This window comes from Bactrocera tryoni, chromosome 5, assembly GCF_016617805.1.
Source record: "Bactrocera tryoni isolate S06 chromosome 5, CSIRO_BtryS06_freeze2, whole genome shotgun sequence".
Classification (NCBI taxonomy): Eukaryota; Metazoa; Arthropoda; class Insecta; order Diptera; family Tephritidae; genus Bactrocera; species Bactrocera tryoni.
The window spans coordinates 12,904,973-12,925,666 of record NC_052503.1 but is presented as its reverse complement, the minus strand read 5'-3'; the positions used below and the strand labels follow the sequence as shown (position 1 = coordinate 12,925,666).

General features: G+C 34.2%; 1 protein-coding gene across 2 annotated transcripts in view; it reads left to right on the top strand.

Moving 5' to 3' along the window:
- The window catches only part of LOC120778580, a 34,882-nt gene that overhangs the window by 7,573 nt on the left and 6,615 nt on the right, over positions 1–20,694 (top strand). Inside the window, exons 1-2 of one of the 2 annotated variants that reach the window (XM_040110447.1) lie at positions 15,677–15,710; positions 18,079–18,296. In XM_040110447.1, the coding sequence (XP_039966381.1) occupies positions 18,234–18,296 (63 nt within the window). In that variant the 5' untranslated portion in view covers positions 15,677–15,710; positions 18,079–18,233. Of the gene's footprint in view, positions 1–15,676; positions 15,711–18,078; positions 18,297–20,694 lie in introns of those variants that run through there. The other variant, XM_040110446.1, reaches the window with a different exon arrangement.

Below are 20,694 nucleotides of genomic sequence, written 5' to 3'. Positions count from 1 at the left end.
GTATGTTAGAAACTGAAAGAATAGTTAATATATAGACAGACGGTCATAGTTAAATTGACTCAGTTCATCACGCTGATTATTTATATGCAAGTATATACTTTTAGGGTTTCCAAAAATTTTTAACATCAAGAACAAACTTCCTGAGAAACATAATGTTCAGAATATAATAAAATCCGAGCTGCCGTACAACTATGAAACTCCATACATCGTCACTTAAAATGCAAAACAAGGAATCATCAAAAAAAAAAATCGAAATCGCTGTCCGATATCATAACCAATATATAACCATTTTATAACCAAAACTCAAATTTTGTTTCAATATGAGTGGTTTCTATCATAAAGTTTTTCCTTCGCCCGTAAACCTATGAAAAGTGATATTATGTACGTTATTTTGCATTTTCGGTGACTCTTGATATTTACTCGAGAAGAATTCGAAAGGAAATATAGAACATTTGCGTGTTTCAAGCCTTAGACTGTTCGTTTAACTTTTAATGCTGCTGGTTTCAGAACCTTTTTGAATAGATTTTTCGAAATATTTTAGCAAAACAAACCTGTTAATATGGCTTTTCTAATTATTGATGATATAATCAAGTAATATCTAAAAATCTCCTTGGAGCTGCTGCAATAATTAAAAATTAATCGATATAAAATATGATATAAAACAACATTTACATTTACACGAAACACTAATCGCTTGTGTATGAGTGTTTGTATGTGTTTAGCTAGTGCAGGATTCACTTTCCCTATCGGAATAAATGACCAGCACCGTTTTGTAAATAGGCGCAAGCGCCAACACTAACAGAGCACGCCACGCCTCGCCTCACAGAGGCGACTGTCTCTGGATAACTGCGCATGCATATTCATGAGGAGTCTCTAACCATATCAGCCGCTGTGTACATATGTGCGCACGTGTGTGTGTGTGAATTGAAAGGCAGTAAAAATAGATTTTATTTGGGCTTTGCGGCAATTCGTCTGCTTAAACTACAACTGATTCGCTTTTCATCGTTAGTCTGTGGCTCACCTGTACGCATAGATATGTGTATACACTGGTGCACTGACGGCACTTGTTGTATGCAACACACACGCAAATACATATGTATATGTTCACATGTTAACTTGAGTGTGTGCGTGTTATCTCTTTAACGACAATGTTGCAGTAATTGTTGGCCGTTTCGTTGTCGTTGACAAAACTGGAGCAAAGAAAATTAATTGTCGTCATGTCTATTTTACATAATTCAAATGCTTATCGGGTGGCATAAGCGCAAGTACACCAATCCACGGGAGTCACACAGCACCTTGCCATGCTCCAATACTCCGGCACGCCGAGTTGAGTGATATCAGCTGCCAACAGCCAGGCAATAACAATGGCTCAAAACTTACAGTTTGGCTTAAATGCTCCTGTGCCAGTGGCAGTGGTTACTGTTGTTGTTGTAGTTGCTGCTGTCAGTGTGACTGCGTTTGCCGTGCTTTGCATTTCGCCGATTGCATAGACGATAGCAACAGGCGATTAGGCGTTCTTCACTCGGCGCTCGACGCTCGACGCTCGACGCTGGCTTAATGGCCGACTGTTGGTTTGGCCTTTGCTTTGGTGCGAAAACGGGTTTACAACGCCGCCGGGTCTCTCTGGTGCTAGTGAATGCAAAAATTACTGGCAATTAGTATGAAAGTTTTCAACTATATTTGCTATTAAAATGTTGTAAATTTCCAAAATAAGTTGATTGACTGGCTGTTGGCCTAACTCTGACCGTCTGGCCGGTGTTGCCTATTGCCTATAGCTTGTTGCCTGCATAACTGCATATGCAGCATGTCAGCGCTTACATATTTACAACACTTTTATTTAAATATGTTACATATACATATATATAGTACAACAATAAGACATAACCTGTGTACGTGTGCGCACGCTCGAAGATGTAGATAGTGAGATGTGTGTAAAAATGCACAGTTATCAAAAATGTTTTGAATTACTTTCACGAGTTATTAAAAAATAAATGTCTAACACTTGCACAGGTGCAGCGCAAATGGCTTAATTGATGTTGTGTTGTTTCTGCTTCTTTGTTGGCACAACTTTATAATTGTATGCGCACAAGAGGCGCATGTTCACGCAGTGGGATATTGTGCACGGCTCTTAAACTCCTCGCTAACTAACCAAAACAGTTTACTATGTTTTGCTATGTTAAATGCCAAGTACTATGGTACGTCCACATTATGGTGCTAGTAAAAGTGGTTCATATACATACATACATATATATGTACATATTTGAATTAGGTATGTGATTCACAAGTTTTTTCCTTGAATTTCAAGCTTCAGTTTTATATAACAAAATAAAAATGTTTGGATAAAAATTTCTCCTTTTTATGTCATATTTTGGTTTAATTTGGTTAATTAATTACAGTTTAGGCCGTTTTTTATATCTTTGTTGAAATGATGAATTTATTCCATACATATTGATATAAAACGATTACTTATCTATTATACTGCTCAAAAAGAAATTTCGAAATTTCAAGAACGGAAGCGAGCGGATCATTGTTGTGCTACACGAACTGATACAGCATCGTCTCCGTAAACTTCACAAATTTCATTGGCGTCTTGCGTGGCATTCTTCACTTTTTTATACAAAAATTTCAAAATATAGCGAATTTCTTCATTATTTTCGCTCATTTTTGAAGAGCTGTAACTTTTTTTCAATTTCCCTGAATCTAGTTAAATGAAGCTTAAAGTTTCACCTTTCTAACACTTATGACACAATGTGATTGGTAGCGCTGGAGATATACGACTGCAACGACATCTATTGACAAAATACGAAAGGACTTTTTCGACTACCCAATATATGTACTATATATTCACAAAAAATATAGATATTTATTAGCGTTGAGACAAAATAATAGAAGTGGGTTGAATTAGTATCAAAAGTATTAAAAATAAATATATTCGCCAACCGTTTAATGTTTATCCAAAGGGACCCCCTTTAATAATAATAATACATACGATTGAGCTTTCAGCCTTACTACAGGTATCAAATTGCTTTTCCTTGAAACTTTGCGTTTCCAATGGAATCGCGTCTACGGAATCGTTGAAAATGTAGCAGAAGTTGTTTGGGAAGACTGCATTATCAAAAACACAAGTACTTGAGTGGTCTAAAGGCACAAAGGTGAAGGTCTGGAAGTCATAGAAAACTTGTATCATGCGATTCGTCCATCACCCTCTGTTAATGATGATAACGTGGAAAAATTTAAAGAAGAACCTTGCTTTAAAATCATCTGGTTGGCTACATAGACATACTAGAGGTCTCATCTCTTATGAATTGACTGAACATAGTTCGAATAATTTATATATATAGTATGAAGCATCATATCATTGCTAGACTGGAACCAAAAGAACTGAATCTTTTGCAAAAATTACATCGCAAAAAATTGGCTTGAAAAAGTAGCTGGAGATTCTAGTAGCTGGAGATTCTATAATCAAACACAATATTATTGAGGACGAGACGTAGGTTTATGAATATGACGTCGAAACTGTCCAATCATCCAGTGAATGATCCTCCAAAAATTAATCGAAACCGACAAAATCAAAATCCACTAATTCGATAAAGATACTGAAGGCCATGCCAGGCGAGTCTTATAATAAGTAAATGTGAAAATTGGAAAATTAAAAAAATTATGAGCAAATTCAGCTGTTTCTACTAATCCCAACAGCATAAAAAATGTTTAAACTTAAGCTTATGGTTTTTACTAATTAATACTAAAATAGTTAACAGATTAAGCTCATAGATACCAACTTAAATATTTTCCACGAAATGCATATCAGTCGTTTATTGACCTATGCGAATAAACCGTTAATATACTTGGAGATAATTATATACAATATGTAGACATATGTACATATTTAAAAGCAGCAAATGGCAAGCAATAATTTTAACAAAGTCAAAAAGACATTCCAAGCATTCTCCAACAAAATAGCAATTTCACTTTCACAGCAACCAAATGACGCGTAACCACACATCATTATCCACCTGCATACATACATACAGACCGGCATACAAATACACATATACATACTCACACGAATACCACAAAGAAATAAACAAATAAATATGAATTTCTTCTAAAAGCATTTCAAGCGCTGTTTGTACATAACTGTATGTTTGCGTGTGTGTGCTGCCAATGTCAAAGCGACATTGCTGTGTGCAGCAGGCGCGCGCAAAAATTTCTAAGCATCGATCAGCAATGAATGATAACTACGAAATGACGCGAACGAGCAGCAAAGAAAAAAACAACGCATTTGACAAATTCAAAAGAGCAAGTTTATTGGCAGCATCCATTCGAAAGTAAACAACAACAAACACATGTGCACGTATGTGTGTGTGTGTTTAGCTGAAAAATAACAATAACGATTAACTGACTTTAACCAAAATTGGATTGGCATCGATTGGCCGCAGCTATGGCTGCGGCTGCCTCCAGTGACATAGTGGCATTTTTCGCTGCCGCCGGTTGCTTTGGTCTCGCATGTACGAGTATATTGAAAATCAGTGGCAACAAGTGGCACGTTCGAACAAGCAATCACTGCCTTTTATTGTTGTCCGTCCGCATGTAAGATAAATCGTATCGGCATGGTTATCTGCGCGCTATGATCAGCCATCGGTCGTGATGGCGACAGCATCGTAGATATAAACTCGGACGCTTGGTGATTCAGTTAATTGTTGTTGGCATATGTACATAGGTATATATTATGTATATAAGTATATACAAATATGTATAACAAGTCCGGAGAAATTTGTGTATACATGGTATCTTATATATCATATACATCATAACTACATATATATATATATACAAACATATCTACCGTTTGTATTTCCACCTGTTTATGAAGAATTTGAGACTCGCGTAAAAATGAAATGTTGTATAATGTATGCGTGGCTAAACCGTTATTTCATTTCACAGTCATAATACAAATGCGAAAAATAAAAGAAATAAAAATGCCCAAACACATTCAATGAAACAACGCTTTGGGCAATAATTTCGCCTAATCGACGGCTGGCGCAAGCTATGACGAGAAGAAATTCCGAACTCCTCTATGCTATTAACGTTGTTTCTTTTCTCTTTTTATACGCCGCATTTGTTCACATGGCTTTAAAAGTGTCTTTGCAGACATTTCCATAAAAACGAAACGGCACCCGAGGCGCCTATTTTATTTGCTTTGAAACAATTAGCAAATTTACGCACTTTGGCGAAACTAGCCGTAAGCAAAAAAACACAAAAACAAAAACGAGCAACAAATTAATGTTGAAACTAATTCTAATAATAAAAATAAAATGGAAAGTGTGTATACAAATTGTCAAATTAGCAATATTAGAGCAGCTGCTTTGGGATGGCAATCAAACACTTAAGCTGAAAAGTAAGAGTTGGAAAAAAAAATATTATAGTAAAAAAAAATTAAAGTATAATATTTTTAAAGTGATACAACTACTGTGTTTATTTTTGTTAATTTTGTAATTTTTAAAAAAATTTTTTTAGGTCAAATATATGTTTGTATATCGTGTTAAAGGGTCATATCCACTTTAAAAAAATTAAAAAAAAAATATTTTTATACTCTTGCAATATGTTGCTACAGAATATAATAGTTTTGTTCATCTAACGGTTCTATCACCTAAAATGTAACGAGATAGATATAGTCTTATGTATATATTATTGATCAGAGTGAAGAGACAACTTGAAATCTGTGTGACTGTCCGTCTGTCTGTAACTTGAGTAAAAATTGAGATATTGATGAACTTTTATATGTTTATTCCTTTGGCACAGAGCATTGCAGTTGCAAGAGCCATCTGTGAAGTTTAATGTACATATATCCTAAACAGCTGAAGCTACAACAACCAATTTTGTTTAGCATAATAATGTATTATAAGAACTTCTAACAATAGTGTGAAAATTTATGAAACCGGATCATCGTTCACTCCCATATAACGGTTCTGTTAAAAGCCACTAAAAGCGCGATAGATAAATAACTAAATACCCAGAAACGTTAAAGTTTACCTCCGAGATAGTGGGAGAGGCTTTTAATAGAGCCGGGGTCATAATTGGACGATGGGCTCGGCGCCGCTCATTTTTAGGAGAAATCACCTCTCTCGGGACCCGGCAGACCGATTTTGACTAAATTTGGTACGTGACATTCCTCTGTTATTTTTGTGTCACAGTTTGAAAATGGATATCGGACTACAACCACTCCTCCTTCCCACAAGTATATAACACAATTTTAAATTCCATTTGATTCCTTCAATTTCTAGTATAGTATAAACCAAGACGAAGTTAATATAGAGAGATAAAACTTTGTACTAATAGTGAATTTGAAGTATGCCACCCGTTTTCCAAAAATTATTTAAGTCAGGGCAAATCTGGTCAAGCCCCTAGGTATCGAACACGTTGATTCGAAAATTCCGGTCTATGTGTAAGATATATAATTGAAATTCAAGGAAAGTATTTTCCCAATAATGGTATGTCTGCGTGTCAAAAATGGGTTGAATCGAGTTTAGCCCTCATATACCTAATATAAAGATTTTCGAAGTTCTGGGTAGCTTTATACTACATTATGCTTGATTCCGATCCTATGGTTGACGCTTTATTCCTTAAGCTATAACCATGGCTTTGATTCCTGCAAGTTGTAAGAGTATAAAATGCTGGGTTCTAACCGAGCTTAATTCTTCCTTACTTGTTTTTGTTTGCATATATATCGATTGTAATTATATTTGAAAATGCGCTCCAAAAGTTTGAAGTTGATACGGTAAATATTTCGGATTTAGTGTAGTCGGCTTCCAAAATTTTAAGCTCGTTTTTTTCGAAATGCTGTTTTGGAGAATAACTTGGACTTTTTAAGGTACTCCGAAATGTAAATATTTTGAAAAAATTTTGTCAAAACCAATATTTTAACTATTCCTGCTAACCGTAAATCTGTTCATATATAGTAATATAATTTTTTCTGGTTTTCGGATTTTAAGCAAAAAACTCTTCCTCGCCACCAGATACCTTTTTTCGGACTTCCTTCTGGAGATCGGAATCCAAATGTTTTTTCAAAATGAGTAGCCGATTATTAGAATACATTAAATTCTCTAAATATGAATTATTCTTATTTATTTATGAATCAAAATAATTCACGAAGAAATATGCATTTTCTTGCTTGCAGGTCGATATAACTCCTTAAATAATTAATAAATGAAAGACAACCTTAGCACTTTTTAAAAGAGTTTTAGCAGATTTATTAAATGTGCTGCAGTGGGTGCTGTTAAAATTAATTTTTTTGAATTAACAATACCTTTAATTATTATATTAAATATTATTTCATTTAAGGTATTGTTTGAGAATGGATTCTATACTGCTAAAGTAAATTTAATACTTTGAGTTCCAATTTACAAAATCGCATTTAAAATTAGCTCTAAATAAGGATTCAGCGTTAATTATTTCAATCAACACCTTCTATAATCTCGTAATGATTCTTTTTTATAAAAAGACCTAATATCTTTCAGAACATTGGAATAGGATTATTTCTACAATGATTCTTAAATATTACTTTCTCTGTGGTTTTCATTAATTTTTATGGCAAATTAAGCATTGATATCAGTTAGGGGTTACTATGGTCCAATATATTTTAAAATAGTATTTTATAAATTACAAAGTGAAAATATCGACCGCGTGACAATAGCAACCTGAAAATAAAACTAATTTTCTCTCACTCATATCCGGATTGTCCACATTCAATGGCAGATAAACTAACCGTTCGAAGAAAAAAGTGAACAATGAGCGCGAGCAAAGAATAAATAAGCGAATGTGAATTATTTTAGTATTCTTTGTCACAAAGCTACTGCTTGCGACAGCTTAGCCAGCTCACTCTGTCATACATTTTCTAATAATAAATCAGTTGAAGAAATTATTGGCACTGGCTCACCTAGTTTGACTCGCGCCTGCTGCTTAGTTGATATGTTTGTGCGTGTGTTTGAGTTCGCTTGATTAACCGATGCGTTAAGCCATTTAATTGACAGATTTAGGGGACTAAAATGGGATGAACGTTATAATATATACATATTTAGAAATAAAAAGTTGGTTGAACATTCATGATATCGATTATACGAGGGTGTTTATGAAATGAGATGAACATAAATATTGCTGTTTCAGTCTTGAATTAGAAAAATAAAAAATATACATATACATATATATATATTAATTTATAGTAAAAATATTATTTGGATATGATTTCTATAATTTTGCTGATTTTTTAAATTTCTTTCGAATGAAATCCAATAATTTATATTTTATCTTTAATTGTTTTTGTTTGCTTAATTTGTTCAGCCATGCACTAAAACTGAAATTTATTAACCCTGCTAAGCTTAGAAAGCAATAAAATATATAAACAGCCAAGATAAGCGTGAAAAATAGCAAACGGCCAATTAACCAAAACTCACCGCAACGCTGCACCAACAAACATAACAACAAATTGCAAATGAGAAAGAAAACACAAGCAATAAATCGCCAACGCATGAAAATTAAAGCAACAACAACACATATATATGTTTATGCACATACTTATAAACATATTGTTAATATTAATTTCTTAGCAAAAAAGAAGCGGCGAAAAATCGTTGCAACGAAGTGGCGGCCAACAATGGCTGACAACAGGAAAACGAAAGACTTAAGAAAGAAACTTGTGCTAAGAAAAATTAGTTTTTCTGCTTCTTCTTGAGAAAATTGTTATTGTTATTGTTTTGATGTCGTGTGTTGTTTGCATTGTTTTTGAATGTTGCAAGTAGTTAACTTGTTAATGATTGCACATTTAGGTGAATACTGATTTCAAACTGTGTTTGCCTAAAAGTTGTTGCTCATATTATTGTTGTTGTAGTTGCGATGTTAAACTCAATGCCGTTTTCACATTGAAAATTGAGCGAAATTTAAACTGTGCACCAATTTGCCCCACATCGTCTCATACCGGCTGTGGCAATTCAAATCAATAAGTGAAATTAAATTCGCCTGGCGCTTGGTGATGAAGTAGAGTGAAATTTCAACTGGCGAATGTGGGTGCTGAAAAAAGTTGTATAAGAAAAAGTATATAAAAAAAAATTACAAGACTTATGAGGCATGCGATGAAGTATCTAAGTGAAATATTTTCAAGTAACGCGAAATTATTTAATTTTTTTTTTTAAAGGAAGATATAAAGTTAAAAAAATTACAAAAATACATATTAAGGCAAGAAGTTAAATTTGTAGCCTCACGTCGCAGAGGTGAGAGTGTTCTATGTTTTTAGTGATTCAATTGAAAGAGAAGAGAATTTCAGCGTGACCTTGTTTGGACCAGTACATATCCCCAGCATCTTAAAGCCTTTGCACGACCTAGCTTCGACCTATTCGTGAAAAAGCTCACTGCTTCTTTTTCCCAGCGATTTCTCTACGTTCCCGAAGTTACCGAAGTAACATAGCGATCCTTGTAGCGTAAAAGATAATAAAAAAATATTTATATAGATTTTAATCCATCCGTTAAAATAGAAGCTTCATGCTATAGTAGTAGCTTGATATCAAATAAAAAGTTTTCCTTCCAAGAACTGGATTTTTATCGATTTGTCTGTAAGATACCTTTATCCTATAGTGATCCGATATCTGTGATTCCGACAAAAAAGCAGCTTCTTACGGGGAAAGAAACATGTGCAAAATGTTAGCATGATGTCTCAAAAACTAAATGGACAATTCGCGTATACCATACACAGACACACACAGGGACATACGGAGTTTGCTAAATCGACTCAGCTTGTCACGCTGAGCATTAATGGCGATAGTGAATTTGTATACATATGTATATGTCAAAAATACACCTTATATTTGTCTATGTATGTACGTATATACTTATATATACATATGACCTTCAAATAGTAGATTCATTAAGCACACAGAGGAATGAGTAAAAGTGAAATTTCCTGAAAAAGCCAAACTGAACAAAAAGCTAAGTGCTTTTACGTGAAATACCTATCTGTCTAAACAATTTAGAACATCAGCAGCCGAATATCCCAAAAGCACGTACTTATATTCTCAGTCACACGCATGCGCAAAACCAATAAAAAGTGCGCAGGTGTAAAGCTACACACAAACTACATACTTATATATCCACAAATGCAGCCACTAATTACTATGCAAAGCACAGAGGAAGATTCTCACGTACAGCGGAGAGTGTCTATGGAATATTGCTGCACCGAAATTACCATAGTTAAAGAGATGCGCGTTGGATATAAAACCTACAGATAACCTTATCTGCACGCAAATTAAGATACACACTCATGCAATAACCAGCATTGCCGCCATACACACATACTTACATATTTGCATTTACATACATATAAATGAACAAACACAACACCGTCACTGCTTCTGCAACTCTGCCTTCAACCGTTTCGAACAACTTTCACTTACGACAAACAAGCAAATAAAACTTAAAGACATGCCGCGAGAAAAAACCGCACACAAACTTCAACAACAACACCAACACGATCGACGTCTAAATTTACAAAAAATGCTGTGAATGTGAAAGAATAAAAAAAATTGTTAAAAAATGAGAAAGGTAAACAGTAAATAAAAAGCAGCAGCAGCGTGGTGTAAACGCCAAGCCGAAGAAGAATAATGAAAAACAAAGTATAAAATAATAAATATAACTGCACAAATGTGGCCGTTACGAGTACACGCATACACTCATAGAGATACAACCAAATGGTATGGAGGCAGCGCGCAATATTTGCTAATGTTATCATCAAATTGTAATCGTGAGAGCCAACCATCTCAACAATCGACGGCTCTCTATATTAAATTTCCAGCGCTGTGCAAAGCAGATGAGTGCAAGTGTGTTTAAAATGCTGTTATGTTTTGTGCTCGCTCTTTTCGTGGCATGAGATTATGGCGCTATGACGGCTTGTAAACTTGTATCAGCTTGAAAGAGCGAGTGTATGCTTTATGCAGATGTCGGGTGAGCTTTTCTGCCATTTCTCTGCTTATTGGCCTCACTTAAGTGCCACATCTGACAGATTGTGTGGCAGCTGCTAGTTAGTGGCTTAGCGAAAATAGTTTGTTAATGCATACAAATAAAAAAATACTACAAATATTAGCTGAAAATATACAAAAATAATAATTAAATTTAAAATTTTTTTTCTCAAAGAACAATGAACAGAAAAATTTTAAAAATTTATTAAAAATTTACTATAATAAATTATTTATTTAATTGAATGGATTTTCAAATGTAAGACTAAAAGCTGCTTGAGGTGCCTTGATATGTTTCAAATAGGTATATAATAAATATAAAAGTTATATAAATAATGGATTGTCAAAAAAGTCTTGCGGTATTTTTATTGAATTTTTTTTTTATTGAAATTGAAATGAATTTTTGATGACTCATGCCCAGCTCTTAGCCGATGCTACGGCTGCTACTATGCCGGTCTCTTTCGACCAATTCAGCGATTTTATCGCAATTTTCGACGACAGGCCTTCAGGAGCGTGGCGCATCTTCCACCACCTCTACACCAGAACGAAAACGTTGAAACCATCGTTGTGCGGTGGAAATGGAAACTGTATCGGGTCCATAAACTGCACAAATTTTATTGGCGGCTGGAGATGCATTTTTGCCTTTATCGTAGTAGTACTGTAAAATATGCCATATTTTCTCTTTATTTTGACCCATGTTTGCGACGCTATAACTCACGAACGACTTAAAAGAAACGACAATCAATCAAACACGTGTTAGCGTGTGAAATGAGCTTTCCAAAAAGGTATAGCATGACCCGATGCGACGAATAAAGCTAGAACTACGCGCTTTCAGCGCCAACTAGCGAAAATACCGCAAGACTTTTTTGACAAACTATATACGTGACCTGGTCTACGAAAAGGGAGCTAACGTGCGAAAACTAGTTTTCTGGGAAAAGCTGTTAAAAATAATCGTCAGTTTCTCGTTATCTCATTAAGTGTTCTCTTTTTTTTTTGACACCTAAGCCCCGTTTCCGTAGACCAGGTCACATATAATAATTAGTTAAATTAAAATCTTTGATGTATTACTGTTTCACAAGCATGATAGAATGATTTTTGTGACGCTTTCATCCCGCTTTGCACCTCAGAAAAGCGCTCAATACTCAGCTTAGCTGATAACAACCCTTTCTATTTAAAACGTGTTTAAAGTTTGCTTTCGATCTCTCTTTAATTAAAGAAATAACAAAAGTGAATTTAAGGCATAACTGAGGATCTCAAACCTGGAGGTATGTGATCTAAAATATGGAATAACAATAACAAATAACTCGAACGAAGCATTTACAAAAATGTATTTACAGATGCTACTTTAAAACATACTACATAGCCTCAATACGTTTCAGACAAAAAGTGACATTTAAATGAACTAAATTTTTTCATGCGCCGTCATAAATTACTTAAACGAATATACATCAGTAGAAATTACCAGTATAGCGCATCATAAAGGTGTAACTATCGAAAAAAACGAAAACGCTGTCCACAACATTGAGCATAATTACACTCATTACAAGCTTTGCAATCATCACACCAAGTCTTCAAAGGCACGGACGCCAGCCGCAATGTGGTCAGTCAGTCACATTACTTGCCGAGTTCGTCGGCTACTTGTACTGTTTACCATTTCAGTAGGTTACTAGCACAGTTGCTCAACAGCGCCAACAGCTGGTGTCTCAGTGGCCTCATCAAGCGAACATATATGTATGTGCATGTGTGTGTATGCTTGTCAGTATGCTTGTGGTATTTGGTTATCATTTGAAGATGTCGCTCCTAGGGAACTGGTTATGAGTATTCACATGATTTACTAAATGTATGTACATCTACTTATGTTCATGTAGATATGTTTGAGCGTAAATGTAGAGTGACATTGTCTGCTTGAAAGAGTACATTACCCGGATTTTGTTCATTTTTTCTCACTCTTCAAGTAATTTTGCATACGAATTAACTTTTGATAGCATTACCTGTAAATTTTTGCCAAGAAGGGGCTTACTTTGATTATTTTATATATCACTTTAATATAATTCAAATACATATGTATATATGTATATTATCTAAAAAGACAGGCTCTGTAATGAGGCGCCTACATTCTCATAGTTATAATACGGTCCGTTAAGCAGAGTTTTAAAAATAAAATGTTGCCAATTCTAGATTGTTTATTGAGTATCCTCCTATTCTACAATAATATTTAAATCACCAGAACGAAAGATATTGCACTCAAAATTTAAAGCTGTGGGAGATATAATGAAAACCTCCCGTCGGTAAACAGAGCCTTATCCTATCTGCTCAAATTTGACCCGGATAGATAATTTCTACATTTTCACGTAATTTAATACAAAATTTTAATGTCGTCTTGAAAATGATTTATTAAGCCAAGACAAGATTGCCAACTCAAGAACCAATCAACCGATATTCATGAAATTTTACACAGATCTATAAGATACAATTCTTAAAAACTTGGAGGAAGGATTTTTTTTTCGATTACAACTATTTGAAAAAAGAAGGTCGCAAAATGTTCACTGAAATGTTAATTTTTTGCAAAAATGTCTGCTAAAATTCCAATTTTCATTTTTTTTATACCTTCGTCCAAGTTCTTAGCTAAATGTTTAACTAAAACACTTTTTTTCCTTTTAATTATTCTGTAAGAAGTTATCCTATCAACGCGGGCGCATCTTTTTCCGCGGGGTCATCGGAAATGGCGTCGCAATGGCCGAGTTTAAAATATTTTTTTCCAAAAATTTCAGAAAATTTTTTGTTAATGTAGTAAATTTGTAACAATAAAAAATTCTAATATTTTATTCGATTTTTTATGAGAAAAAAATTGTTGAAAAAAGGTCGGAGGATACCCAAGTTATCCCTTAATTTAATTAGCCAGTCCAAAATATTAATCAAACTGTATTGAGTTGATCAACAAGAGATGTTGAGATCCTCTCCTATCTTGCTGATGCTAACACGACGATCTTACAGCACTGTTATAGCGATTTTTGTAGTACACCGCGGCACAAAAATATTGATACAAATGATTCTATATTAATTACACGAGCTTATAATTATAAAAAAAAAATTGTGTCATGTTAGCCACATAGTTCTCCCTTAATATTTGTGAAACATAAAAAAAAATGTTCATAAAGTAGAAATCGGTGCGAGTGAGTGAGGGATCGGCTTGATCTCTTATTTTTTCTTTGCACCGTGCTACTACTACTTACCTAAAACTTATTTCTATAATTCTCTTTCGTTATTCTAAAAAGGTTAGCATCTGGTTTTAATGTTGACATTAAACTTTTATGTTGCAAGGCATATAAGCGTAACTATTGAACATAAATGAAACATAATGACACATAACTCACTGCGCATGCTTCTCGATGTATTAGCCGCATGCCGGTGGGTCATTGCTGCTACAAAACTATTCCAACATAAACACATGCGCGCCGGCTGACCACCAAATGGTCGCGGTAATTAAATTTCCTTTCAAATGAACAACGAAAAGGTGAATGAATAAACAACAGCTTTCGTTGCTAAAAGTTTGTAAAAAAGAAAAACCATAAACCACAAAAAATAAAAACAAAAATATAATAAAAGTGCGCCTGCCGAAAGCAGTTATATTCGAATATATGTATATGCATGTTAGTATGTGTATGTGGTTGAATTCGCGCATAGTTTGCTTTTTACAATTTTTTGACTTTCTTTATTTATTTTGTTGACAATGGCATGCATATATGAGCGTCTAATACACACATGTACAAAACAGGTTGGCACAACATTACCCATACGCCATGTACGACACACATAGGCTACCCACTAGTGGCGCGATGAATCTGCAACCGGCTGACTAGCTGGTTGGCCAAAGCAGATGCGTCGCATCTCACCGATTTTCGCAAGTGGAAAGTGACATTCCTCTCACTCAGCATGCACAACACGCACACACACACGTGCATTATAATATAAAAAATTATATTTAAATAAATTCAGTTGCACACACATACTCAAAAATGCATATTTAAATACATGGCTAGTTATCATTAACGGTATGTATGTTTGGCGTTGCGTATAAGAAGTGCTATATGTGGCTCGGGGCCAAGTAAGCTTTGCGGCATATGCTTCTTTTATGAATTTCATTTATTTTTTTTCTTTTCTATTTACATGCATCTTCTTTCGTGTCTTACTGCGCTTTTTCATTCGTCTTCGTATTTACATGCATATATTACGTAGATTTGTATATACTCGTGTATATTTAAGCGCCTTCAGTTGCACATCTGCATTTGCTACAGATTTATTGAATTTTCTTCGTGTTTTATTTTGCTCGCGTACGCAGCATCGCTAGTTCAATATCGCATCGGATCGGTCGGTCAGTGGGTAGAGTTGTAGCCTGTAGCCGTAACTAACTGTGCGTATCCAGTTAGTCATTCCGTGACTGTTAGCATTGTGTCGTCGTTGTCGTGGCATGTTGCACGCGCTTAGCGGACGGATTGCCATTATTTGTGCACACACATACCTGTAACATACAACAAAATGTTGATTTGATTAGATTTGATTACTCTGTGTCACGTGTTGTCAGAAAAAAGAAAATACCGCTTGTTTTATTAATAAGTAAATGCCGCTTAATACTCAAATGTGAAGTGAAAACAATAAAATTATAATTACTAAAATATATACAAATATATGTATATATATGATTGATTGCTAAAAGTGAGTTTTTGTGTTGTTTGTAATAACAACAATAAATAATAATAAATGTTAAATTTAAATTCAACGCAAATACGACCATTTCGTGAGCGTTAGTAAACATTTTTTTTTGTTGCACAGTGTAACTAATTTGAATGTTTTGCCATAGAAATTTAATTAACGAATTACCATTTGTTCAGATCTTTTACCTTTTGGAATTAAAAGCTGTTTCAGCGATTCAAGAAGCAAGAATAATGAGACGCTTTATGTCAAAATCGAAGACTAATCTAATTCTGAACTAGATTTATTATTTTTACCAGGAAACCGTAGCATATACTATCTGTTAAAAATTGACCCGGACTTAAGAAGTATTTTAATACGAAGCTTTAATATTGCTTCTCTTCAGTCAATGGAAAGCCATTATAAACAAAAACACAAAAATCAAACTTCTCACGAGCAAAAAAATAAAAAAAAACGGTTGTACATATCAATCTATATATATTTTATAAGAAAATATTCTGAACGATTCGGCTTGCGCGCGCAGTTTAAAAGGACTAGTCCGAGTCATATTTGATTAGAAGCTGTAATGTGATCATTAAAAAAAAAAAAATTTCGAAAATATTACAAACTATGCTAAAAAGGACAACCACCGCTTGAAATTTCATCAGACGTCATAAAATGCCTTTCTTGCATTATTCAAGACGACATTTAAAAAAGCCAACACATAATTATAATCGCTATTTTATTTTAAAACACTATGAAAAATAGCAGAGGGCAAAGATTAGTGAACAATTCATAGCAGAGAGAAAATCGAAAACTAAACATAACAAATCACAACTATAACTGCATCTAAAAGATCGATAACATTACGATTTTTGAAAAATTAGGCCGTTACTTCGTTAGAATTCTCGTAATTTGGCTAAATTTGTTGCCTACATTTAGGGTGATACGGCATGAATTTGATGTTGATGACAAAAACAAGCTTCTTGGTGCCTAATTAACTTTATTTTTGTATATAAAATTTTGTATCTACATACATACATACTTATATACACACGCATGGGGCTTATAGTGATCCACGCATACCCACAACAAGTCAACGCTCATTAATGCGTCAGCTATGCAACGTGATGTGTAAGCTCATCCATTCAAGCTCTTCTTGACATTCGCGTTGGCGTTAATGTTTACCCTAAGCCAGTGGCTAATTTTTTTCTTTTGTTGTTGTGAGTGTTACATTGTTGAGACCTTATCTCAGCATCTATTCACAGACACTCTTGCCTTCACGAGCGTTCAATATGCATGTATGTATGTGTATGTAAGTATGCATGAGCCAGCGACTGGCTTGTTTGTGTTATCAATTGCCTACAAACTAAATTGCTCAGTTCGTGTTTTGTTTGTTGTATTTAGCTTAAGTCGTCTACCATTCAGTTAGTCGAAGGCCATAGAATACGCTGCATACTTATACATACATACTCGTACATTGTATTGTTTTTGTAGTGAAAATAGAAAGTGGTCCATAGTGCTCTCACTTTGTCGCTACAATGCGCATTTGATTTGTGCAACGGTAAATTTTTCAACGTATTCACAATGTGAATGCCAAACCGCAAATCGTGATTTCAGCTAAGAAAAATATTCGCAATTGATTACATATTTTATATATACGGTATACATACTTAAGTATATGTATACACAAATACAAAAATTTTGCTTGGATATATGGTACTTATGAATATATGGAAAAATATTATTTTCAAATATTTGAAGATCCATACATGTGACCTGGTCTACGGAAAGGGGGCTTAGGTGTCAAAATTAATGAGATAACGAGAAACTGACGAAACGAGTTGTTTATTTTTAACATCTAGTTATTTTTTAAAACTAGTTTTCGCTCGTTAGCTCCCCTTTCGCAGACCAGGTCACACATATATTTTTAGTTGAAGCCTAAATGAGCGAATCTTATCGCAACAAAAAAATTCAAAAATGTCAACTTAGAACTCAGTTATTATTTTGGAAATTTAAAACTAATTAGAATCCAATAAAAAAAATATTTTTTTTGCATCACTTTTTCTTTCTTGCACATAACACTTTATCCAATTTGGAATCTGATCTGTTTATATTTCAAAAAGCCTCTCTTTTAAATATTACTCTACCGTTGTAAGATTTCCAGACCTTTCTCTCTCTATATGCTCTTGTTTTGGAATAATAAAAACTAACTAAAATTTTGCTCATATTTAAAAAAATTATTTTTATGTAATAATCTCGAAACTTATTTCTTGAACATCTTTATCTGTACCTATATCAGTAGCTTACTTTTCTTAAAATTAAAATTTCAATAATTTTTATTTAAAATTTAAGATTATTATTAACATTTCTTTCTTATTTCTCATTTCAGTTAACTCTTTAAACGGTGCGGTGGTTTCCTTCCGCCTCGCAGTCGGGTATATGTGCATGTCGGAGAAGTACAGCTAAAATTTGAACAAAGCCTACAATTACACCTAAAAATTATAATAAATCTTAACAAAACCAAAACACAGTAAAACCAACAAAATGGGGCGACAATTGCGGCCTTCTGTGCTCGCAACTTTATTCTGTTTAGTGTCTATAGCTAAGGTGAGTATAATATTTATTAACACATTTAGGTAACCGATGACCATTCAAAGAAAACATTTGAAGTTGGAACCAAAAATTATGAAAACAATTAATATTTGAAAATCCTCGAAATCAATTTTTCCTAAAAACAATAACCAAATAGGCTTTAAGAGTTCAATATAGGATTTATTGCTTGCTATATGTTGCTAGCGCAATAAAAAAATAAAAGAACACGAGAAAAGTAGACTGCCTGAATATGCCCATCTACTTTATCCTTCTCCATCGAAGCACCATATGCCAAAATATTCGGACCAATGACATTCGGTAACTTCAGACAATTTTGGTTTATTCGGTTTCGATTAATTTTTGGAGTGCCATTTGCTAGGTTGTTGGACAATTTCGACGTCATACTATTCATAAACTCACTTCTCGTCTCCATTAAAGTTGTGTTTGATGAATTTAAGGCCTAAGTTGTTAAGCATCTCTTTTGCGACCACTACTCGAGGTCAGTTTTGCAAAAGATTCAGGTATTTTGGTACGAGTTTATCATTGACAAGCTTCCGTAAGAGATATTGAGATCCCATGCCAAAAATATGTTGAGTCGATCCATAAGAGACGAGTAGTATGCCTACAACAACAACAACAACAACAGATGTTGAAATCCTAAGCTTCGGTTAGCGCGCAGTTTAAATGGACTAGTCAGTCTGTGTCAAATTTATTTGTTTGGTCACTGGAGGTCATCGGCTTTATTCATCTTTTCAATCATGCAATCTGCTGTGTAAGCAGAAGTACAGTCTTACACACTTAACTACCTATGTACATTAGGGTAAGTTATACTGTAGTGGCAAACAGAGATTGTTGCTTATGGCCAATGCGAAGATACACATTTGTACATATGTATATACGTACATATATACGCAAGTATGCCGTGTTTCATAATGTTCGAATGCAAATAAGTTCGTTTTTCTATATGTTTCAACGCCGTCAAATAGCCAAGAATAACGGCAAATGCCAGAAGCTGCAAAATGAGTTTGTTCTGTGATATATTATCATATACATACATACGTGTGTGTGCATGCTCGTATGCAAATAAGCAGTAAAGAATATAGAAGATTAAAGTAATAGCTGCTCAATAGCTATCCATAAATATGCAAAGAGTTCATCTGTAATTCAGTAGACACGAAAATCGCTTTGTGAGCAATTATTACTCTAATTGTAACACACAAATACAAGAAAGCTTATATTTACGCTCGTGGTAATATTTATTTATTTGATTTCTTTTTATTAAGTTTTATTTAATTTTTCATGCTTCAAATGTATTCATACACACAATACCATTTTGTATGTGCAGACAAAGGCATGTGGAAATTCGCATACATCACTTGCCGGTTTTGCCATTCGTTGATTCGTTGAGTTGCTTAGCGCCACAGCGCAGTTATGCTCTAATTTTTACAAGTTTTGACTTTCTTCTGCAGATATTTTTCGCGCTTTATTAATCACAAGCCGAGCTCAGACTCTTTCAGTAGCTCCGCTCAGCTTGCAACTTCATTGTATATATTTACATGCACCAGCATATATGTGCATTTGTATGTGTGTATGTATGTATATATGTATGTTTTTGTGTTCTTAATTTGCTAATTATGATTTAGACACGCAAGCGGAAATTCAGAAATTCATAAATTTAAGAAATTTTCTGTTTTCTTTCACAAGGTTAATTGATTTATGATGGTATTAGAGCCCGATCAGTTATTTGCCGCGGTGCATTATGATTGGTATCTGCGCTTCTGCACCTACAAGCCATTCTACTAAGTTTGTTGTTGTTGTGTTAATATTTTTCATGGTCAATGCATTTTATAACAGCCTTCGCTAATTAAAAAGAATTTTTTTATCGGAAAGTTTATAACGGTAGCAAAATTTCGATTTCGATCTTTTGTTCGAAAATTGTAGCGCTGCCTTGGAGAATCTTCCATGCCTAGTTTTGGAAGGTATCTTGTCAAATAAATATACTTTTCCCTACACGAACTTGATTTTGATCGTTCATTTTGTATGATAGCTGTATGTTATAGTGTTCCAATAACGACTGTTCCGACAAATCACCAGGTTCTTTGTGAGAAAATTATGTATGCATAATTTCAGATGGATATCTCAAAAACTGCAGGACTAGCTCGTGTATATACAGACAGACTTGGCTTAATCGATTCAGCTTGTCACACTTTTTAAAAGTATACATATATGTAAGTACTTAATGATATAACAATGAACTTGTCCTTCATTGCGGATTCATAGAAGAGGCAAACGAACTGCAAAAAATGGCTTAGTAGATTTAAATGTAATTTTTGTTATTCCAAGGTGCCTCTTACCACTTCTATTATTTCCCTTAGGACGACCACACTGATATGAACTCACGACAGTCGAATCT